The 25461-nt window shown below is 42.2% G+C and overlaps 1 protein-coding gene across 2 annotated transcripts; it reads right to left on the reverse strand.

Moving 5' to 3' along the window:
• Window positions 1-2290: 2290 nt before the first annotated feature.
• Window positions 2291-18572, reverse strand: fbxo28 (F-box protein 28; the record flags this gene model as incomplete). Of its 2 annotated transcripts, none has more annotated exons than XM_083922769.1 (5): window positions 2291-5494; window positions 5691-5886; window positions 15178-15316; window positions 16142-16251; window positions 18384-18572. In XM_083922769.1, the coding sequence occupies 5 exons, from the start codon at window positions 18570-18572 to the stop codon at window positions 4989-4991; spliced, it is 1140 nt and encodes a 379-aa protein (XP_083778895.1). In that variant the 3' UTR covers window positions 2291-4988. The 2 variants fall into 2 exon arrangements, with proteins under 2 accessions (XP_083778895.1, XP_083778894.1); XM_083922768.1 differs by having other exon boundaries at window positions 2291-5497.
• Between the last annotated feature and the right edge of the window lie 6889 nt (window positions 18573-25461).

Raw genomic sequence — 25461 nt, forward strand, 5'->3', positions numbered from 1 at the left:
ATAACTAATTCAACCAGTACTCAGATTAATTTAATATTTAGTAACAGACCTGAGAGAATTTTAAAATTCTATAATATGGTACCTGGTCTCTCTGACCACAATTTGACACTGTTAGCCAGAAAATTAAGCAATAAGCGGTTTAGCACTAGTGCCAAGGAATATAAATCTTTTGGAAACCACCAAAAACAAACAGGAGAATTTTAAAAGTTCTGTTGAACAGATTGAGTGGTGTGATTTACATATGGGCATAGACCATGAAGAAGATAGTAAACTATTCTTTTTAACTGCAAATTTAGGCGCAAAAATAATAAAAACACTGTTGAAATTGACGTTATATATGCTATTTTGTCATGTTTGTTAACTGCTGTGCATGTTTTGTAGATTGCCCTGGCGAGTAACTTTGTAATTTTAATCTAATTTTTTCTATACCTTGGTGATCTCACGGACTGCGTAACAGGATACATCAATTTCTGTGTGGAAAGCGTTGTTCCTACAGTGACTGTACGCTGTTTCCCAAATAACAAGCCGTGGGTCACCAGAGACATCAAGGTCCTGCTGAATGCGAAGAAGAGGGCCTTCAGAGAAGGGGACAGAGAGCAGATGAGGCAGGTCCAGAGGGAGCTTAAGGAGAGGATCCAACAGGGCAAAAACACCTACAGGAGGAAGCTGGAGCACAAACTCCCGCAGAACAATTTAAAGGACGTGTGGAGCGGCATGAGGAGCATCACTGGCTACAAACCATCTGGAAGCCAGACAGAAGGAGGACCAGCCCCCCACGGCTCCCCCACAACCATCCACCTCCAAACCTCCAGCCCTGCTGACACCCCCCCCCCCCCCCCCCCTCAATTCCTTCCTGATTTTTTCTGTACTTTACTGTAACCTAGTTCTGTAGGAAATGCTGCTACATTTCACTGTGGTTTACTGTAACGTATCTCAGTAAAATGCTGCTACACTGTACTTTACTGTAGCTGACTGTAACTTACTTAAGTAAGAAATGCTGCGTTACTTCACTGTACTTTACTGTAACTGACTGTAACTTACTTCAGTAAGAAAGGCTGCTACACTTCACTGTGCCATACTGTCACTTAGTTCTGTAGGAAATGCTGCTACACTTTAACACTGTTATCACTCATCGCTCCTTCTCACTTATTTAGTTTGTACTTATTTTATTTCAATCTGCTGCTAAACTGCACAGTGCGTATTGTTGTATATTGTATATACCTACGCTTAACCACAATGTCTGTTGCACTCTGTCACACTTAGTTAATTGTTTGATTTATTTTACGTTAGGTTTATTTTGATTTGATTATGTTAGCTTATTGTTACTCTGATCCTTTCCCACCTTTGTATTGAAACTGTTGCACAATAATTTCCCTCGAGATAAATAAAGCTTCTTGAATCTTGAATATTCTATATTCTGTTCTGTTTTCAGGGTGACTTTAACATCTGTCTACAGATGGGACTACAGATGAAAAATAGCCTCTTGGCTAATTCTGGCGCATTTACAGTAATGTTATTAATGTGCACTGTCCCTGTTTTCAGATAAACCAAACTTAAGCTATAGATGGCCTATAGCATCCAGGCAACAATTGATCCCTAATTAAATTAACTTTTTGTACGAAATATATTTTAAAATAGTAAGCTATATCATAGGGTCTGGTTATTAATATTCCATTATGTTCTATAAAATAAGGTGTTTTTCCATTTTTACTTCTGCCCATAACTTCATTCCATAGTATTTTACTGTCACCGTTGCACTCATCAAATTTGGATTTATAATATTGTTTTTTCTTCCGTCTATTTCATTTAGTTACCTTGTTTTTTAGCAAGCGATAAGCTTTCTAGTATGCTATAAAACCAGAGGGAATTGCAAGCTTTTTCAGCTGATCACTTACTTTCATGCAATTTCTTAATTCATCATCCAGCCATGATGCTTTTTTCGATCTTACAGAGAGCCTCTTAATTGGAGATACAATCCAATTTTACAATAAAATAAAAATACAACTTAGGATATCTAGATATCTTAATCAGTTTCCAGGTTTTCCGTGATTAGAAAACTTGTCTCTAAATTTCCAGATTTTCCAGGATGCATGGGAACCCTGATCAATTATACCTGCTTGCATTAGTGTTAGCATTTAGCTTAACACTCGCCCAGCTTAAGTGAGCTGCCAACATTGCTGTACACTGTTAAACTAACTTATGTAAATGAACCTGTGAAGACATTGAGGAAGATTCTCTGTAAAAACAGCTTGTAATGAGAGATTTGTGGATAAGTTGACTTTTTAATAGGTTTGATTTGTACATTTGTAAAAGCAATGTGTGCAACATACCGGTAAAGTTAGCCCCAAGTTGGCCAACTCAAAAGATAGTTTTCTTGGCATACATACATGAAATAATTCACAATCTACAGTTTAAAGTACATGAAGATTACAGTACAATTCTCTAAACTGAGACGCAGTCTCAAATTAAGCTACTAGATTACATTTTCTTGTGTTTTTCTGCCTGTTGTTATTATAATACACACTAGCGTTCACCAAGACGTGAACTGCATCTCCAAAGTTTCTTTACCAAAGGTTCATGCCATAAGTGGTTCAGGTCATCCAAACAACAGAATAGCTTTAAACAAAGAAAACAAAAGCCACAATATGGGCTCAGAGCTTACCTAGCCTCACAAGGAGAGGGGGAAGAGTACCGCTGCACAGGGGCGCTGACACCACAGCCATTCTGCTGAGCACAAATGTTGAACATGTCTAGCAGCCCTCTACTGTCACTGCAAACCAGTCACAAGTTCTAGTAGTTCCCTTACACTAACTGCAACAAGCTGATTTAAACTTAATTTTCAAAGTTGTTGTTACATTTAAAAAAAAAAAATCACTTGAAGGGTCAAAAAATATTTTCTCACTTTTCTCTGATGGTATGTATTCATGCAGTTAGGCTAAATCCCATTCACTTCCCTTGTTTTGGGGTGGAGGCAGAAGATCTTTAAACATGGACAAGAAAAACGATCTGAATGGCACTAGACAGGAAGTTAGAAAATGTGTGAACAGACCTTTTTAATGCGATCACATACTGTATACAGCATACCTTTTTTAATTAAACATAATTTTTACTTTGACGGACCATACAAGTATTTTTTCTGTTTCCACCTACTTTCTACATATACTCACCCTTGAAAACAGTAACTGAGTGTCTAGGTCCAGGAGGTACGTGCTGGAAGAAATCTGAAACTTAACGTGATCTGACTCAATCTCTAGAAACTCCCAAATCATTTGTTATGATACACAAAACGGCACTACAGGTTGTGAGCTTTAGCTGAAAGCTCTGAGAATAAAAAATGAGGAAGTGGCTCTTGAGAAATAGATTCAGAAAACTGATGACAAAGTACAAATGAGGGTCCACATACTAGCTTCTTTTGTTAGAACTTTCAACCACATCTTATAGTCTTAAAACTACTAATTCCAATGTGACAAAATACAAGGTCCAGGTACAAGCTTTTTCCAGGGCTTTCAAATGTGTCTTGTGTTTTTCATTAGCAGATGAGGACTGATGGAGACTGTGAGATGTGGTTGAAAGCTCTGGACAATCCCCGGAAGTGGATTTTGAGTTAATATACTTAGTCAAGCTCAAGAACAATGATTTCAACTAGGAATTGTTGGTATAACAACATGATTGTGCAACGTCATGGTCTAGTCTAAGTCATGTGTGGGTTTCTGTTGTGAAATAAAGGGCTGTCCAGAAAGTTGAAATAATGGAACACTAAGCTGTGCATTATTTATATTAAATAGGCTGATATATGTCCAAACACTGGCACAATCCTAAAAGAACACCGAGAGCAGTTCTAGTGTCTTTGTCCACCTCAGCAGAGCAGGAACACATGTCCTCAAACTGTTTGCTGTTGCTGGTGACTTTAAGAAGAAATTATATCTTCACAGGAGGCACTCTGACTTGTGAAACCTGAACACTGCCTTTGCCTTCTATAGGACTGCATCCTCGTCTTTATGATGATTAAAAAACTGATCAGATTGAACTGAAGTGATCTGAGCAGCAAATTCTTGGACAGATGGGGAATAGTAATTATTTTAAAAAATTATTTGTATTGCACTTAGCCACAGTTAGGAAGAAGCAAGTGTGAATGACAATAATTCTTATGTATTTAGACTTTCTATCCATCACTGATTACCCATAACATGCATTTTTAATTAGGTTTACTATTCAGGTTAGGATTATTTAAACTTGTGGCATTACTGGATTTTTACTGCGTTATCCTTTAAATAGTGCACATTTCCAAAATAATATATCTTGGTAGATCTTATTTCAGGAACAAAAACGACATTAGCTTTGGAGTATGAAGTTGATTTTTGCCAATGTTGGGCAAAAAAAATCAATACTAATCTTTTACCAAGCGTTTATCAAGCATGAGAGAAGACTACACTTATGTACCTCCTCTTGGCTCTGTTTTGAGGCTTAAGCAAATCTACCTGTCACGGGAGACTTTGGCCAATCACAGGTCACTTACGAGAAAGAGAGGGAGAACGTTCCTATTGGCTTAGGACTGAGAGGGGAGAGGGAGAGCTGCAGAAAAGAGGTCTCACCGATGTAAATTCTGGATGTTTTTTGGTTTTAACCCTACTGCAGCTTCAATAACACATACAGCGTGACTTCTGTTCAAAATTTATCAATCATCCCAATTTCTGTTTGGCCATAAAACATTTTTTACAAACATAAAGCTCTTAGAAAAGCCTCTACATTTAAAAGCTTTACAGTCATTTTAACGTAACCGTCTCAGCTGCAAAGGGCCGACCACCTGTCTGTTAACTGATTTAGTGGGGTAGTGGTATAGCGTACAGGGAACCTCCTAACCTCTCGCAGACAGCACAGGTGAGGAGTATTGGTGTGATGGGCAGTGATGCGGGGGATTGGCGAGAAGCTGTGATCAGCCAGACCTCAAACCAAAAACAAAACCTCAGCTAAATGACACAATGAGTCTGTTATTTCTTGCTACGCAGCCGTTTGGACTGTCGTGGAAGGTCTGAGCTCTTTCTAGTGCGTTTGAGTGATAACCCTCCCTCGCCCTCTGACTCTCTGGATAGAGATGCTGTGGCCATGCTGCTACTCGCCAAGACAGTACCAGACGTGCCGGCTACAGTGGAAGACACGGCGGTGCTGCTGGATGTGGAGGGGACAGCTGTGCTGGGCCTGGGTCCTCCCATAGCAGCGGCACTACTGTCCAGTTCGCGGAGCTTGTGTTCCAGCTCGGCAAGACGGGCGTTCTGCTCTCCAATCACCTGGGTCTGTTCCAGCAGCTTTTGCTCTTGGTCCTGCAGCTGCTTCTGCTGCTCCAGCTGCTTGACGCGGATTTCCTGCATCTCCCTCCGCAGTACTGTCATCGATGCCCCGTTCATCTTTACCTGCTGCTGCACCTTGGTCATCTCAGAGCGCGACGGTGTGTTCTTGGCCAGCAGGGACATGGTGGTCAGGGAGGTAGATGGACCTGCTACTGAGGGAACAGGACAGAGGTTAAGAGGTCTGGAGAAGTTTACTGCTACAATAAATGATGAAACTTGATTTAATTGAATATTACCTGACCACTGCTCTAAGGGAACAAGGGGACCCAAACCATACCTGGAATGTGGTCCAACTACATTCTAAAACTGATTATTTATTTTCACAGAGAAACACCTGTGCATTACCTGGTGTGGAGCCAATGAGGCGTCCAGACAGGTCAGATCCTGGTAGCTTCTTCTTCAGGATGGGGACAATCTTCTCGTCAAAGTACTCCATGGCCATGGAGGAGATATCCCTCAACTCCTGCAGAACCTCATGAGCTCTCTGGGGGGCTCGAGTGGAGTTCACGTACCGCAGCACGCGGTAAATCTCATCTATCACCTGACAAATTACAATGACACAACATGGCAAAAAGGATAACACAGAACAGAAAACACAACAGATATGACCGAAACAAGACTGGTGGCTTTTTTTACACAAGCTCACAATTCCTTTCTTATGATTCATAATAGATTCATAACTTCCAAAACTTGACTTTTAAAAACTAGCTAGTCAGCTACTCCGTCATTGAAGGCAAGTGTTTGGGCGCACTTTGGATATGACTACCTCCAGAGAAAGAGAAGTTGGACATTCATTCAATATGTAAGGTTTGCAAAATGAAAGTCAACTACTTCAGCAACACTAAGGTCGCACTCACACTGTCCATCCATACCGTGCCGTAACAGGTTTTACGGGTAAAGCCTAGTTCCTTTGACCAGTGTGAGTGCAACCGCACCGCGCCTTGCTGCGGCCAGCTTGATGGCCACGGACTGTTTGGGAGAGGCGGCCTTCAGTAAATCACGTTTTCACATGTACGAGCACGAGCGCGCGCATGTGTACGAGCGCGAGCACAAGGCCTACGGCGGCTCTGACGTCATTTTATGTGCGCCTGTTTGGACATAGAAAAAAAAAAAAAAAAAGGCCGGACCATCACAGTCCTGCTGGTCACAGGAAGCCGCTGGACTTGGGGCCTACACAGGTGCTGCAGGTGGATGATGTTGTGGTCCGATCTTCCAAGAGGAGGCAGGGCAGTGGAGCTGTAAGCCTCCTTAACATTGGCATACAGCAGGTCCAGTGTCTTGTTTTCCCTGGTGGGACAGTCCACAAGCCCTTAGGGCGCACTCACACTGTCCTTCCTTCACACCACGTGAAATAAAAGTCTTCAAACTGTGTTGAAAACATTTGTTGTGTCCACATCAAGTTTTCCAAATAAAGTGTTACACAACCAGGCCCAAATGCCAAATAAATATGGAAATAAGATTAGTTGTGCAATATTCACAGAACTTTTTACTTTGGAATTTCAGGATAAAAGTTTTTTTTTTTTTTTAAATATACTTTAAACTAAAATATTATATTGTATAAAATAACTACAAACAGGCAAAATACCAGTTTTGCAGTATTACTTTTGTACAATTTTATTTTGGAAATTCAAGATTAAAGATTCAAGAAGCTTTATTTATCCCAAGGGAAATTATTGTGCAACATTTTCAATACAAAGATGGAAAAGGGTCAGAGTAACAATAAGCTAACAAATCAAATAAAAATAAAGCTAACATAAAATAAATCAAACAACTAACTAGATGTGACAGAAAGCAACAGACATTGTGGTTAAACGTAGGTATATACAATATACAACAATACGCACCGTGCAGTTTAGCAGCATATTGAAATAAAATAACTTAAATAAGTGATAAGGAGCGAACAGTGTCAAAAGTGTAGCAGCATTTCTTACTGGACCAAATCTACAGTACAACTAAATAAATTGATGCATTGATGATATAAAGTGACATTGACTCAGGACACTGGTCTCAACTGTTCCTTACCTGACTGGGGGTAGATGAATTAGAGTGGAGAATGAGTCTGTGACTGAAGGTGCTTCTGCTCGAGGTCAGCAGCTGGTGGAGAGGGTTAGTGTTGTTGTCCAGGATACTGTGCAGTATATATATTGAATGACCGGAGCCTCCTCAGGAAATAGAGACGACTCTGGCCCTTCTTGTAAACAGCCTCAGTGTTCTTGGACCAGTTCAGTTTTATATCCAGGTATACTCCAAGGTATTTGTAATCCTGAAGAACATCCACAGTCACACCGTTGATGGAGATGGGTGCGGAAATCCACCACTAGCTCCTTAGTCTTGGTAGGGTTGAGAATCAGGTGATTAGCTGCACACCAGTCGACGAAGGAGACCGCAACGCCCCTGTACTCCTGCTTCTTTCCCTCACTGACACAGCTAACAATTGTAGAGGCGTCAGCAAACTTCTGCAGGTGGAAGGACTCAGAGGAGCTGAAAGTCTGAGGTGTACAGGGTGAACAGAAAAGGGGAAAGAACAGTTCCCTGTAGAGCCCCAGTGCTGCTGACCACAGTGTCAGACACTCCGTCCTGCAGTCTGACATACTGTGGTCGACCTGTCAAGTAGTCCGTAATCCAGGAAACCAGGGTAGGGTCCACCTGCGTCGTCGTCGGCTTACTACCCAGCAGAGCAGGCCGGATGGTATTGAACGCACTGGAGAAGTCAATGAACAAGATTCTCAGTGGTTCCTGGTCTGTCCAGTAGGGCGCAGGCACGGTGGAGCAGGAAGATGATAGCGTCCTCCACACCTAGTCTCAGCTGGTCAGCGCCACCGGTCTGTAGGCTTCGGAGGTGCTGGGACGCACCTTCTTCGGTACTGGTACCAGGCAGGATGTCTTCCACAGCACAGGGACCTTCTCTAGACTCAGACTGAGGTTGAAGATGTACTGCAGGACACCACTCAGCTGGGTCGCACATGCTTTGAGGACCCTTAGGCTGACACCGTCGGGACCTGCTGCCTTGCCTGGGCGGAGCTGGGGAAGGAGTGGCCAAGAGCCCTTTCATCAAATCTGTTGAAGAACAGATTTAGCTCGTTGGCACATTCAGTACCACCTCCTACTATCTGGCTACCAGATGGTTTGTAGCCAGTGATGCTCCTCATGCCACACCACAAGTCCTTCACATTGTTCTGCTGGAGTTTGTGCTCCAGCTTCCTCCTGTAGATGTCTTTACCCTGTTGAATCCTCTCCTTAAGCTCCCTCTGGACCGGCCCCATTTGCTCTCTGTCCCCATCTCTGAAGGCCCTCTTCTTCTCATCCAGCAGGACCTTGATGTCTCTGGTGACCCACGGCTTGTTATTGGGGATACAGCGTACAGTCACTGTAGGAACAACGCTGTCCACACAGAAATTGATGTACCACATTATGCAGTCCATGAGATCATCAAGGTTCTCTCCATGTGAATCACAGAGCAACTCCCAGTCTGTAAGTTCTAAGCAGCCCTGTAAAGCTTCATCGGTCTCCTGTGACCATCTCCTCACAGTCCTGGTGGTCACAGGAAGCCGCTGGACTTGGGGCTTATACAGGGGCTGCAGGTGGATGATATTGTGGTCCGATCTTCCAAGAGGAGGCAGGGCAGTGGAGCTGTAAGCCTCCTTAACATTGGCATACAGCAGGTCCAGTGTCTTGTTTTCCCTGGTGGGACAGTCCACAAACTGCTTGAAAGTAGGCCATGTTGCAGCCAGAGTGATGTGGTTGAAGTCCCCAGATATTGCAATAAATACGACTGGGTGCCGTGTCTGAAGACCCGCGACGACGGTGTGGATGACGTCACCCGCGCACGTTGCGTTTGCACTCAGGGGAATGTACGAAAATCAGAACAATAACGTGTGAGAACTCCCTCAGCAGATAATATGGCCGCAGACTCACGGTAAGCAGCTCAATGTCCAGGCTGCACACACGCTCCTTTACAGTAACGTGACCAGGATGACACCACTTGTTAATAAGAATAGCAAGTCCCCCACCTTTCCTCTTGCCACTCTCACGGTGACTCCTGTCCGCCCAAACAGTCTGAAAGCCTTCCACAGTTGCATTAGAGTCAGGATGTCCTCGTGGAGCCACGTCTCTGTGAACCACAGCACACTGCTCTCTCGATACACCCACTGAGTCCTCACCAGGCCCGCTAGCTCGTCCATCTTATTAGCCAGCAACCTCCCGTTTGCCATGGTGATGGAAGGGAGAGATGGTTTATATATCCTCTTCTTTTACCAGTGTTTACGTCCAGCCTTACATCCCCTGTACTTTCTCCTAAGTTCTATGGGGATTTCAGGCCTCTCCCGCATCAGCGCCGATGGTGTTAGCGACAACAGTTGTTAACAGTAGACCCGCCGCATTGTTGCATCCAGATGGAGACGCGGTCGGCAAAAATAGTCCCAAGAATAAGACACAGACAAAAAACATGGAAGAAAGTTCACATACAGTTGGCTAAGGTTAGCACGACTACTTAAAGGGAAAAAGCCCCAATAAAAAGACAATAAATATGGCCAGGATTCTGACAAATAAGGCAGCTGCCTGAATTGCCCCCCGGGGACAAATAAAGTTTTTTGAATTGAATTGCTAGCCTACATGTATAATTATATCTATGTTAATAAGCACTTATTTTTTGAGCTGTTTCCATGCCATAATTAAGAGTCGAGTAGATCCCAAAACATGTACCAAAAAATTATTTTAAAAACGATAAATAGTTTTGAATCAAAAGGAATCAAATCAAATTGTGAGACACCCAAAGATTATAACTAGGGCTGAAAATGATCGAGCAATTCAGTAATCGATAGTCCCTTCATCTTATCGATCAATGGTCGACTAATTGATAAGAGGCAATTCTTCTGGGAAGCTGAATTTCCCTCTGAAAAGGTTAACCTTCTTAATGGAATCCCATTACTAGGCAACAGCCTTAGTCCTTGTTTACTTCCTGTCAGCTGATGTCATTCACATTCACTGCAACAGGAATCAAACTTGGACACATTTAGAATGTTTTACTGCTTTGAAAAGGTCTATACACAACATAAAATGCTATCTTCCTTATGATAGAAAGAAAAAATGCAAATCATATTCCTTAATCACTCACTTGAGGGCAGGGAATAACATTTTGGTAGCATATCATACATATTCTGAATAGAAAATATCCAAATATTACACAGGCTACTTAACATGAAAATAAATTGGGCATTCTCTCATCAGCGACATTAGAAACATTAATAACAGCAGCATAAAAAAATAATTCCTGAATAGAATACAATACTATGCCAGTGAGGCCATATGCCTCACTGACATGCTCTCTGTGAGTAGGACTGTTGACATTACCTGCCAGTCCGGTTCAATGTAGTGACATGTAACTGTGATGTAGTGTTGCTTTCGTCGACGAAAATGATGATGAAATATTGTCGTCAACGAATCTTTATCACATGAGGAAAACTAGACGAGACGAAACGAAAGTGCTGGTCATGTGACGATAACTAAGACTAAGTATATAAAGCAATGTAGTTGACGAATAAAAACGAGACGTAATGTGGTTCACAAAATAAAAACTATGCTAAAATGTCCCTTCATTTTCGTTGTTGAAAACGAGACGAAATAACGTTTTGTCTCGTTTAGTTACGTTATTACTATTATTATTTTGTAGTTTTTCTCCCAGTCTCGCATCTGGGCGACGTCACTTCCTCAATCCCCACACGCGGCATTATTTAGATTCTGAAGATGCTGCTGCTGTGGGTTAGCATTAACGACAACTAAAAAAAATTAGAACAAAGTGTGACACCAGCCGGGGGTCGTCTTTTGGAGAAAAAGAAGAAACACTTTCATTACCTAGACGTGGAAAAGAAAACGGAATGTGTTGTGGAAAAAGAGAGGGAGAAATGCGACCACAAAATCACAGGAAAAAACACCACGAATCTTAAGAGAAAATGACGAAATATTGTCGTCAACGAACCTTTATCACATGAGGAAAACTAGACGAGGCATCCCATAATGAACTTTAGGTAAGACAAGACATTAACGTAACGATACTTTCTGTTTAAGAAAGCTCATGGAAAATGATGCCAACTCATGAGGCCAACTCATGAGGCCACGGTTAATGTGTCGGCTTTAACGGTAGCTTTAGCGTTAGCTACTGGAGCTGAGAACAAATGTGTGTGTCTGTGTGTCTGTGTGTGAGACTAGCGAGCGTGTGTGTGTGTGTGTGTGTGTGTGTGTGTGTGTGTGTGTGTGTGTGTGTGTGTGTGTGTGTGTGTGTGTGTGTGTGTGAGACTAGCGAGTGTGTGTGTGTGTGTGTGTGTGTGTGTGACTAGCGTGTGTATGTATACTTGTTTGTGTGAGAGTGTTAAGTGGGTTCCTACCTGACTGACTCACTCTATAAGTGCACTAAGGATCCCTTGTTGGCCAAATACTTTCACTAGTTTTGTGGGTGAATGAGAACATTCACAGGCTTAATACTTTCACTAGTTTTGTTTTTCACACTGAACTGAATTTGTCATCAACATGACTTTGAATATCTTATTCTAGACCCGTACATGCATGTAAACAAAAGATATTTGCATGGGTTTGGCTAAAAGAAAATGTTGGTTTTGTCAATACTACTGGGTACCTTTATTATATTGATTAAATATAATTGCATTACTAAAAAGAGACTAATGTACAATTTTCTTTGACTAAACCAGACTAAAATGTCATAAGTTTTCATCGTCTATAACTAGACTAAAATGTCATAAGTTTTCGTCGACTAAAACAGTCATGGACAATTCTGACTAAAATAAGACTAAAATGCTCAGACTTTTAGTCGACTAAAACTTGACTAGACTAAAAAGAATATAACCGTGACTAAAACTAATAAAGACTTAAATGACAGCTTGACACAAAGACTAGACTAAAACTAAAAGCAAAACAGGCTGCCAAAAACAACACTACTGTGATGTAGCTTTCTGTAGACAAGGAAGTCCAATAGTCTGTTGTGAGGGCCACATTCGCTGTTGCAAGTTGTGTTTTCAACTCGGCCTTCTTCCTCGCGTAGCTTGCTTCCACGTGGGTGGTTATGCTTGTTCTAGAGGGGATATTGTACCCTGGCTCCATGTACTTTATTAACGACATTTATCGGCAGCATGTCTGTAGCAACCATGTGACATACCCGCAGGGTAATGCCCTCTGCTTTTGTGGAGTAACATACACTTCGTCCCAACGCTGTGGTGAATGTAAGCTGAGAACCACTCACTGCTTGTAGCACGGCTGAATCTGTGACATATTTAGGTGGTAATTCAACAAAAGTGTGGCCTTGTACTTTAAAATACAGTACTTCCACATACTGTCCATTTGCTGTCTTTGTCGTCATCAACCAACTTAAAGTGGCTCCATACTGCACTCTGTTTGGGCCTATTCATCTTGTCAGTGTACCACTTCTCATTTGTCTTGTTGTTGTCATCAGAGCCCTGCTTCGCTTGTGTTCCTGTGTGTGCATCAAGTATCATGTGGACTGGCAGAGAATTACAGGTTCTAAGCACAATTAATTGCAATTAATTTATCTTAAATCAAGTAATTTATTGAGAATTCATGGATGATCGATTGTTTGCATCCCTAATTCCCACCCCTACTGATAATGTCAGTGGTCTCTCTGCTGGCCAGGTCTAAGAACTGCAACCAGTAAGTACCAGTAAAGGTCTGAGGTCTTTGTGATCGAGACACAACATACTTTATCAGGCAATGACTAAATGTTGCCCGCTTGCCCTGGCAATTAAAAATAATACTAATAATACTCGGGCAAGTTGAGATTGTTTTCAAGTGGATTTTTGAGGGATTGTTGTTAATATAAAGGCTAATAAATCAGTGTTTTATAGACTGTGAAACAACCTGTTGTTGGCCAATTCACACAAAACAGATATATTTGCACTGATCAGCGCGCCACAGCCAGCAGCTCTCTCTCTCCCACCTCAGTGCAGCATGCGTGTGTCGACTGTCTGCGGTATGCGCGCAATTTCTCCCTCTAACTTCTGGTTTGTGCTAAAATCTGAGCTAGGGAGGTCACAATGCATCCTGTGACAGTTGAAATCTATTAAAATACGCAACGATTCAAATTGGTTGAGATGAAAAATTAATCAGATGGCGGTATTTACTTTACTTTGTTTGTTGATGATCAGTGAGTCCGTCTTCTCATTAGACAGCGGTGCAAAGATGTTGGTCGCCGCACCAGGATGCGCTGGTCTGTTTTATCGGAGGTTCTAAATCAGTTTTTGTCTTTTGGAAGTGAAAGAAGTTGTGTATCTTCATCCACTGATTTCCTGTCCTACGTGCTGTTAGTGACACAAAATAACTTGCTCCGCACCGCTGCAAGCCTGTAACTCATTTCAGGAATGCTTCATTAAGCTACGTAGGCTAGTCTGTGTGTGTGCAGGTCAAGAGAGACGGAGGATGAGGACAAGTGTAGCTGGTGATGGTTGGAGCAGAGAAGCAATTAGCAGTCAAGTCGTTACGGTTTAGTGAATGTTTCACATTTCCTGACGCTGGTTTGTTTCTGTAAACAGCGCCTCTGCTAACAGAATGGTATTCATCATGGGTATCGTGTAAACACCATATCCTGAATATGATCATAAGCCTCATAAACTGGATATTCATGACCATGTAAATGCTCTTTTAATGTGCAGAGATCTCAGCTTCTGAAAATGTAGATATGCTGATATAACTTTAAAAAATGTTATTCACAAACCAAGAACACAGGCCAAGCCTTAGTTTGTTTTTTAATTCAGTATCTTTATGTATTCTTACATCCCTACTGAGCCTTCTTGTTAAATTGTTTTAAGTAATAGCATTTCTGGTCCATCTACAGTATTGTTAGTCCCTCTGTCAGTCACCTGGCCTGGTTAAAGAGTGTCCAAACAAATATGATGATGAAGCAAAAGAAAGGAAACGGTGTCTTGTCAGTTCTGTTGTGGTGCCAAAAAGTTATTTCAGTGAAATAAAAAACGTATTTCTGCAGATCAAAGGGACTGGGTGGCTCTAATGTGTCCCACATAAATATTTGCAAGTAAAATAAATGTGTTAATCACATAAATGTCAGCCTAATCATGCTATAAAACTGCAAACACGATTGTGATTATTCAGTTACAAGAAACATTGGAGTTTAAAAAAAGATATATCTTTTCCATACCCACAGACATATAGTTATGCATGTTTGCATATTATGATCCAGATAAAAGCAATACACGCAACATAGGTTTAACACACTGCGTTAGTGAACTAAATCACTTTTTGGCGCGATGTGACAGTTAACATGTTTGTTTTAAGAGTGCTGAAGCTAACATTTAGCTGAGCCCCCCAAAATCAGACCAGGTGCCTGGCAAAAAGAGGCCTCTTCATGATTCTGCATCAGGACCAAGCGTGAATGGGTAAATTTGTTGATGACTGAAACGTGTAACTTCCAAGGGTGCAGCATAAAGCAGAAGATGGTGTTTTCATGTGCAGAGTATGCCGTACATGTTGGTTTTATGTGGTCAGGATGAGACTGGTAAGGAGTGTTTACATGTAAGAGACATCGCTTGCTAAGAGGTATAATTCAATTCTACTAATTTTTGTTTATCAGGCTTTTGTTTTTATCCGGGCAAGTGAACATGACATTTGGGCAAGTAGAATATGACCTGTACTTGCCCATCTACTTTAAACTCAACAAATGCAGCTATGTTTACTTAAGAGACACCATAAAAAGGGACAGTTCACCCCAAAATAAAAAAGTCTTTGAATGGAGCATTTCTCTGTCTGTAAGACGACTGTTGCCGCTGTTCTGTGGTGTAGAGGCAGCTGAGCTAACCTTTCCAGGGATGAAGCAGCAGAGGTTGGAGTCGACATATTTCATGAAGGTCATGTTAAGCAGAGAGAGGCGCGTCTCCACGGCAGCCAGGATGTCAGCGTGACGGGCCAGTGAATGGTTTCTCCTCTCCGACTCTCGTCTGGAGACAATAAGCACAGCAATGTCTCTGGTTCCCAACAGACCTTTTTATTAAAAGTATGACACTGTTACTGATGGTTTGAGAAATTGAATGTTCCTTCAGAGCTTTAACACAGTGCAGTGGGATATGAGAGTCACAAGCACTCATTTCCTTTTACATTCGGAACAGAATACAGTTCAAAACTGAGACAAATTATTGAAATTGCTCTGTTTTTCTCAAGATATCTCTGGCAGTTAATCGTCTGTTTTGCAAATAGCACACTTACAATAAATGACAGGGACAAACTAAGAGGTGTTGCTATTTATTGATTACTATGCAGTGGTTTTACTGGTCCAGCACAACTGAGATCTAATTGGGCTGTATGCAGCCCATGACCAACCCATGATAAAGTGAGTGCAACACCGCCACTCTGTAGTCTATGTCCTGAGTGCACAGCAGTCCTGTGGATACCATTCAATACAGAGCGGACTGAAGATGCTGCCGACATGCTGCTTTCGCCACAGGGCCAGTGCAGTTAAGTTGTAAGCTAAGCGCCAGGATTGTGTAACTGCAGACAAGCTGACAGACACGGAGTTCCTTTTTCAATCTAGTAATGGTCATTTTAATAAACAGAAATATAGTAGTAATAAAGAAAGCCATATAACAATCTAGAAATATTGATTCATTTCAAAATTCTTCCACCTCCCTGCAATACCATCACTGAGGGGCCCAAAGACCTACATGTGTGATGTCACTATGCCCATATAATTCTGGTGTGTGTGGCAGAAGCTCAACAGCAGTGAACAGCAATTTTTGATACAGAGCTTGTACTGGTGTGATACTGACCTGGGCAACTGGGCTTTCACTTGCCTCTGGCACAGACAGTGGTAACGCTCCACCTTCAGGAAGCCCTGATTGAGGACACGCTGGCAGATCATGTCCATGCGCTTACACACCTAGAGAAGACGGTCAACAGAAAGCAGGTGAACAACAGGTACTTGGTTTTTCTTAGTAGGTACAGAACCGGAACAGAGTTGTGCTTCTGTTTCCATCAGCAGAGCTCCTGTGGAGCTGGTGGAGTTTAGCATCATCTCTTCAGCTGGAATACATTTGCTTCCAGAGGGTTCTTACCCCAGTAGTTTGGATAGAGGATAGTTCCTCTAGCCCAGTGGTTTTCAAACTAGGGGCCTTGGCCCCATGAGGACCCTCCAGGGGGCACTAAGGGGCCTCAGAAAAATTGGAGGGAAGATGAGAAAAAAAAGGAAAGACAAAGAAATATATATAATCAAATTATTTTTTTAATAATTTAAAAAAAAGAATCAGATTTAAAAAAAATCATAATTATAAAACAATTTATGATAATATATCATATAAAAATGTTATTTGCCATGCTCATCTCTGATTGCCTGCCATTCAAAACATTATTCATGACACCATGTATATGGTTTGCGCCATTTATCAAGCTACTTTGCTCCTCAATCTAGCTCAAAATGGACAGGTTTTTGCCAAGAAAGAGACAAAAGGAACAGACCAATAGCTCTGCTGTGGAGGACACTGCTGCAGAAAAACCTAAGAACTCCTGACCAACTAAAATCAGAAGGTATGAGGCAGTATACATTAAGTATGGCTTCACAGCCATACAGAAAAATGGCCATGGTTGCACAAAATGGGTGCTCTGTCTAAAGACCATCTCAAAGTAATGGTTTGAAACTTCAGCGTCACTTGATACAAAAACATCCGACAGAGGCTGAAAAAACGTCAGACTTCTTCAGACAGAAAAAAGAGCATTTGGTCAGGCAATCTACTGCATTCACACAGCAAGCTACCGTTCCCGAGCTGGCCCTGAGGGCATAATTTTTAGCTTCATACCACATTGCTGGTGCAAAAAACCTCACACAATCAGAGAGGATTTGCTTTTACCACCAAACAAAAACGTTCTTAAAGTTGATGTGTGATATATTATGTAGTATTGTTGGGGGTTTGCAAAGGGGGTCCCCAGCCAGAAGCTATTTCGGTTTGGGGGGCCTTGGCATGGAAAAGTTTGGAAACCCCTGCTCTAGCTTATAGCACTGCCTACACCACTTTCTAAGCAATCTTTGGGATTTATTGGGCTTATTTTATTGCACATTGAGCTACACTCGGCATCAGAAATGTCTTTTAAATAATTGTGAGGATGTTCTCCAACAGAAAAAGTGCAAGGTTAAATTGAGAAATAACTTTTCGGTTTCAAGCACAACAAAATAAAGAATTTCAGGTTGTTTCATTCTGTTATAGTTGTTTTTTGTAGGAGTGAATCCTCTCCTCAAACTAAATAATAAAGGATCTCTGATAAGTTTCTGTTTTTCCCCATTTTGAGTGGAGCATCTTCCCATACAATTTAACAAATGATCTTTGAACAAGTGGTTCTCCAATGCTTTCTGAGAATTGTAAACACACCCCGCTCCCCTAATATATTGGTAGGGGAAACACTGATATGCTATAGTGAGTTTTAGGATATCTGTAAAGAGTTGTATCATTAAAGATTTGCTGAGGCTGATTTATGGTGCGTTCCATTAATCTTAACATTGTTACCAGTAGATAACATCATGCTGAATGGTACTTTTGCGTACAAACACCGTGGCAACATGTCCACTGATAGCAGTTTAAAAGTAATGTGTGTACAATATTCCTACAGCTTAACTGCTGCTGGTGCTGGGAGCTGCCAAGCTGGATTGTGAGGTTGGGGTTGGTTAGGTTTTCCAGACTTTCCGAGTTGGAAATCCAACTTCAGGGGGCATTCCAGTTAAAATTCCAATCTGGGAACTTGGTAATTCAGAATTCTAGTTCTACTTAAACGCACCACTAGACAGCACATCTTGTGTGTGTGTGTGTGTGTGTGTGTTAGCTTGGCTGCACCGCTCAGTAAGCTAACGGCGCAATAACCACTGCGGGCCACTGCTACACAGACATTAAACGCTGGCTATAAATACTAGCCACATTTATTTGTACTTCGATTGTCCATAAATTATATGAGAAAATGAGAAGCGCCTGAGGCTAGCACATAGCATTAGCTCTGTTCACCTTGTTGTCGGCTTGTTTTTGTTCTTACCGAGCGCAGCAGACTGATTTCATCGTAAGACAAGAAATTGAGAATAGTTTCGATGGCCACAATGGGCAATCCTAACAGCGGGTTGTTTTGATGCTGCTGGTCCGGTGGAGGGCTGCATTGTCTCGGTGACACCGCGTCTGAGTCCAAGCAGCCAACACATCCATCCACTTTCTCTACGACGGCCGCCATCTTGCTTTACTAAGGAGGAGACGGAAGTGACGATTCAGATAAACTGGCGCACCAACTAAGTGGATTTCTCTTTTACAAACAAGAAGAAAAAACATATAAAATTGATTTAATATCGACAAAGAAAAAGAAATGAATATAATTAAAGCACATAGGATCAACTTGTGGTGGAGGAAATAAGAAAAAAAATGATAGGAGCAGGGGAAACCGAACAATAAGTAAGACTTCCATAAAAATACTTTGACGTCAGTTTACAAACGCGAGATTCTGAAAGTACAAAAAAGTGTAAAGTGTAGCAAAAAAGTAGAATGGCCTTTATTTCAATAGGTATTTCTCCAGTTTCTCTTCATGAACAACATCATCTAAAAGTGCAATATTATGCTAATTTTCAGATTCATATTTGTATTTTGAGTTTCTGCTAGTGTGACGGATTGAATTATCTGTATTATCAGCAGCAGGGACATTACACTAGAACACATATTAAGGTGACCAGATTTCTGAGATGGGGCTGCACGGTGGTGTGGTGGTTAGCACTGTCGCCTCACAGCAATAGGGTTCCTGGTTCGAATCACAGCTGGGGCCCTTCTGTGTGGAGTTTGCAGGTTGTCCCTTTGTCTGCGTGGGTTTTCTCCAGGTTCTACAGCTTCCTCCCACAGTCTAAAGACATGCAGGTGTTCAGGTTAATTGATGACTCTAAATTGCCCGTAGGTGTGAATATTTGTGTGTCTCTATGTGCCCTGCGATAGACTGATGTCCTGTCCAATGTCAGCTGGGATGGAAGGCCAAAATGCCTTACATCTGGGGCCTGTTTCACAAAGCAGGTTTAGTGAAAACTCTGAGTCTGTTAACCCTGAAATGAGGGAAACTCTGAGTTTTCCGTTTCACAAAGGGAGGTAACTCAAACCAGAGACAGAGGGGTAACTCTAGCCTGTTTCACAAAGAGAGGTAACTTAACCTCTCGGTCAGTTACCATGGTAACATGCTCTCTGAAACTAACCTGGTCGGGACCAGGTTTTTCTCAGAAAACCTTGAGTTTCTCTCTGTCTCCGCCCTCTTTCAGCCACACACGGTGTTTGATTTCCTCATTCATTCAGTCAGCGGGCGAGTTTTGGCGAAGTATAGTATGCAGTATAGTATAGTTCCGTCTGTTTTTTCAGAAAATCACTGCAAACATCAGACATTAGAAGTTATATTAGGTGGTGACTATTTCACTACCATGGCGTGTCCTTCTGATAACAATCCCGTGGATGAAGCTGCAGCATTACTGCGCAGAGAATTAAATATTCGTCGGGAGATGATTATCAAACTATTGATTATAGATGTTCTTGCATTTCCAGGCAATTCTCTTTTTGAGCGGTACCGTTTCATATCACAGCAGATATTGTGTGTTGCGCTGCTTTTTTTTTGCAAATGGGAGTTTTTCATACAACATTTATATGTTGAATAAAAAACAGCCACTTACGGTAATATTTACTTTACCATGTAAAACATAATCAAAATGAGGCGTCACCATGAGACTGTGCTGAGGTTTTACCTGTTTGAAAAATGTTTTTATGTTTCATCTTAAGCTGCGCTTCTCCCCCGCGGGGTTGCACTTAAATTAAATAAATTAATAGGCTCCCACTCAAGCAGTTTCCCCTGTGATATTACTGTGATTGCAACAGGACTACATTTAAACTTATGCACTGACCCGAGCCGCAATGTTCTCCCACACCGCCTCCCTCTCTTTTGCTGCTGCAGCGGTGTAAACATGCTCAAACTCTCCGTATGAGCGCATTAATATTTCCATTTCCAGTTGTAGCGTAGCGCTCCGCTTCCCCGTTGCCATGGTGACTCGTTGAATCAGGGCTCCATTGATGCTGTCTTTTTTTACTTGTGGTGCACGCGCTTAACTCCAGGTCAAACTACTCTGAGTTGATCAACCTAACGCAAATCTGCTGTTCTGGAACCGAAAACTCAGAGTTTCCTATCTCAGAGTAGATCAACTCAGAGTTCAGGGTTAGACTCAGAGTTTTTTGAACCTGCTTTGTGAAACAGGCCCCTGATTTACCTAACACAATGTCAAAATATATTCAGTTACTATATTCTGTGAAGGATAAAATGTTAAAAAAGGCCATAAAGGAATTCTCTCGTTCATCGACAACCAGACAGATGTGTTGTTAATCTGCTTTAAAGTTGACCTGTCTTCACCAGAGCCAAACTAAATATAGATAGATATATGTAGCCTACCCATTTGAACGGGAGACTTTTTAAACTTTTGGGAATATTGTTCTAAATATTGTTTAGCTTTAAGCATTTTATCCATGCTAATGCGACTGGAGGACGATGTCTTGTCAGAGCATATACAACTCAGCTCAAGAATATACACAATGAAGAGGTGGGTCACACACAGTAACACACAGTTACTTAGATAAGTAACTTTAATCTGACTCTGATTTGGAAATAGTAACTGTCAGAGTAGCCTACTTGTTACTGAAACAAAGAAGTAAGATCAGAGTAGCGTTACCAAGTAGGCTAACGTGTTAGTGGCATCACTGGTCATCACTGACACTGACTGGCTGGCACAAGTTTGCGATGAATAATTTATAATAAGAAGAACAAGAACATCTTTGGTTCGCCTATCCAAGCAGTGATACTTCACTGTGTGTGTACTAACTGATTGAATGGATGCATGAATTCCATGAAAGAAGCTCGTATCTGTAGCTGCCTCTGGCGATGTCAAATAATATTCTACCGCATAGCTATTCCACCAATCAGAATACCATAAATATGAGCATTCTGTCCTGGGCTTTGGGCTGGCGGTGCTTATTCTGGTTGGCTTGCCTGTGTGGCGGCTGGGGTGGGGTTAGGGTTCCGAATGAGACCCAGTGGAACTACGAGTGACAGATCTAAAGAATCAATACATCGACAACGCCACCTTAGTACTTCGACCTAAAGAGTATACTTTAACTTTATTTCTCTGAGGGTTTCCCAAAAACCACCCATACAAAGGTCCCTACACAAATGAATACAGGCACGGTGTAAAATAATTTAACAACCTTTATTAGAAACAATAAAACAATTTCATTTATCAAGTTCTGTCTAAAACATTTATATCATTATTTATTTTAATCTTTAACACCAGTGATGTTCCGCCTACACCAATACAGTCCGTCAGGAAGTGGAAGGCAGTACACCCCAGCTAGCTCTGGCAGAGGTCCCTGCACTCAAATAATTCAAAAGAGAAACAAAACAATATATTAAACAAATCACTGCAACTCAAAAGCAAAAGAAGAAAAACCATACAAGAAAAGGTATAAACGTGGCAGGTCCTCAACAATAGGCGCTGCGGTAACCCCTCCCACCCCAACTGACGTCTCGCTATGGGATTGGGGTGGCGCACAGGTGAACTCACCTACACTTAGCAGAGAGATTGAGTGTCAAAACAAAGACTTAACTGTATACTAATAAGCAAGGGAAGGCAAAAGAAAGAAGAGAACTTTGAGCAAGTTAGAGGCACGTTAGAGGCAACGTTAGAGGCAAGGCAGGGCAAACAGCAGCCCAACGCCAAACAACTTCAAAAGAAAACAAAGTAAACCGTTAGTGACCACATCCAACCAAACTAGCAGACAATAGCATTTAGCCCACAGCACTGGTTACCTGGATCCTGCACACATCAGTGCTTGTAGCTGCTAGCGGCTACGGCGGCAACAACAGCTAACCAGACGAGGACGCACACGGCACATACACACCACCCCAGTCCGACGCGCCAACCTGCAGGACGCACACACACCACTCCGGCCCGACGCTTCAACCTACAACAGAGGACTGTCAGCACAGCATCGTATTACCTTTCACATCATGAGACTACACTACATACCTGTAGGATGCACACGGCACACACACCACCCTGGCCCGATGCGTCAACCCGCAGGACGCACAGCGCATACACCCGCGGACGCTACGGCGTGGCGGAGCTGCGAGCTGGCCGCGCTTGCTTCGGCAGAGGAAAGAGAAAGACTAAACGGCCGGGGGGGGGTATAAACCCCCCTGCATTAGCGGGTGAGGACTCAGCTGCACCACAGGTGCCGGTACGGGGCGTGTCACACACCTGCCGCGATCGCCATGCCGGTTACACCTGGTTAGATCAGTTGGGAGCTTGTAGTCGGCCTGCTATGCACCGTCACTGCTGCTGCATATTTTCTACCCATAGAATTGTTGTGACATCAGAACTGTACAGTCCAGACGGCTCAATTACAAGCACAGTTTGTCTGTGTGCATTTCTCTATGGATTGAGCATTTTGAAATTACACAGTATTTATATAGCCCCCCAACCTGTTATATAATTTATAAAGTATACATGCAAATCAAATCAAACCGGCATAGCGGCCAGACCAGCTGATATTCCACCCGAACTCTGGAGAAAAACACACCAGGGATGCAGAGGTGGCAACCAACGTCGGGGCAATAGAGGAGGGTCAAGACGGGACGGGCTTATGGAGAGGAGAAGATTTAAGCCGCCGGCCAGCCCGTTTGTACTCACTGCCTGGGCCTCGCGCAAATGCTTCTTGCCTGTCCATACGTCATCACGCCGTAACACGTCACACGCATTGATGGCGTCATCGCGATGCGTCGCTTTGTTTACAAATCTTTCCATAGACCTCGGAGTTTTTGTGCATCTTGTCCGACTGTTTTTGAATATTTTCATCCGACCAAATCTGCAGTAAACACTCCTCCACATCACACCAACGTGAACCTTTCGCCGCCATTGTTGTTGTTGAAAATGTCCACGCATGGTCCGTCTTTTTTTTTTTTCTATGTCCGAACGGCGCACATAAATGACGTAAGTGCCGCCGTAGGCGTCGTGCTCATACACGTGCGCACGCTCGTGCTCGTACATGTGCAAAAGCGCACTACAAAGGCCCACTTCTCTCAAATGGGCCGTGGACGGCCAGTTGGCCACAGCTAGGTGCGGGGCGGTTACACTCACACTGGTCAAACGCACTAGACATTATCCGCAAAACCTGTTTTGGCCCGGTGCGGAAGTACAGTGTGAGTGCAAAACTGTGTTTCTGACTGTACCGTCAGCACCACTGGGGCCCCACAGGTGAATGTCCTCTCTCCCTTTCTCTTCACCCTCTTCACCTCAGACTTCAACTATTGCACTGAGGCCTGCCACCTTCAGCAATAGTTGGCTGCATTGGAAAGGGGGATGAAAATAAATACAGGACTGTTGAGGGCAACTTTGTCACTTGTAGTGAGCTGAATTATCTGCAGCTCAACGTGACTAAAACAAAGGAGCAGATGCACCACAGAGCGCCACAGGAAATCTGTGGTCATTAAACTATACAATGCATCCTTAGGAGAGTCTGTCACAACTATATATATATATAGTTATAGTTATTATACTGTATATATATACTATTTTATATTTCCGTTTTTACAAATATATGTTATCTTTATAATATTGTTGTTGTTAAAAATGTTGTTTGTATAGCTGGAAATTGCAACAAAAACAATTTCCCCTTTGGATTATTAAAGTATTTCTGATTCTGATTCCGATAAATGACTTACTAACATTTATTCATTAAAACTAAGTACTCGAAAGTTCTTTAGAAAGTGATAAATTCATGACCCAATGTCAATGACTATTAATGACTTGACTTTATTGACGACTCAGCAGCCAGATAAATTGTTCACAACCTGGCAACCCAACAATCTTAGACAGTGTCCTCATGTAGGATCCAGTGTCCTGATGGTAGACTCTCTTCCTGAGCCTCCCCGTGCTGGCATGCTGTATCAGGTACCTTCCTCCCGATCTGAACCGGAAGAAAAGGCTTTTCTATCCCAGGGGATCTTTAATGATTCTCCTGGCCTTATTCTTAAAGCACCAGGTCTAAATATCCTTTAGGCAGGGAAAGGCACCACCTGGATTACTTCAAGGCATGGCATGTTTATTTATATAGGACAATTCAACAACAAGGCAATTGAAAGCATTGGGAGAAATAACACATAAAACATATACATTTAAAACTCAGAAAAGGTATTTTAAAACATAAAAGATTTAAAATGCATAAAAGGTCATTTTTAGAACATAAAAGATGGTTACATTTACAGAAGTTACAGTGCAGTTGACTGAAAAGCAGCAGCAAATAGAAAAGTCTTTATTCTTGAAGAACCAAGAGTTGCAGCTGACCTGCAGTTTTCTGGAAGTTTGTTCCAGATTTGTGGAGCATAAAAACTGAACACTGCCTCTCCATGTTTAGTCCTGACTCTGGGGACACAAAGCAGACCTGTCCTAGATGATCTGTGAGGTCCAGATGGTATGTAGCTGAGCAGAAGATCTGAAATGTATTTTGGTCCCACACCATTCAGTGCTTTGTAAACCAACAGAAGTATTTTGAAATCCATTCTTTGACAGGCAGGAAGCCAGTGTAAAGATCTGAGGACTGGAGTGATATGATCCACTTTTTTGGTCTTAGTGAGGACTCGAGCAGCAGTGTTCTGAATTAACTGCAGCTGTTTGATCGACTTTTAAGGGAGACCTGTAAAGACACTGTTACAGTAGTTGAGCCTGCTGAAGATAAATGCATGGACAAGTTTTTCTAAGTCCTGCTGACACATAAGTCCTTTAATCCTTAATATATTCTTTAGATGATAGTAGGCTGACTTGGTTTCTGGCTTGGTTTGTGGTTTATAGCATTACTGTTTGAAGGTGGGTGCTGACTTTTAATTGTTCTTCCTTGGCTCCAAAAACAATAATTTCAGATATTTCTATGTCTAATTGGAGAAACTTCTGCTCCATCCAATCATTGATTTGCTCGATGCATCTGCTCAGTGCTTGTATTGGTCTATAATCACCTGGGGCCTCATGTATCAATGTTGCTTACGCAACCCTAGAACGACACACAGC

The sequence above is a fragment of the Echiichthys vipera genome (assembly GCF_963691815.1).
Source record: "Echiichthys vipera genome assembly, chromosome: 11".
In the NCBI taxonomy this organism is placed as follows: Eukaryota; Metazoa; Chordata; class Actinopteri; order Perciformes; family Trachinidae; genus Echiichthys; species Echiichthys vipera.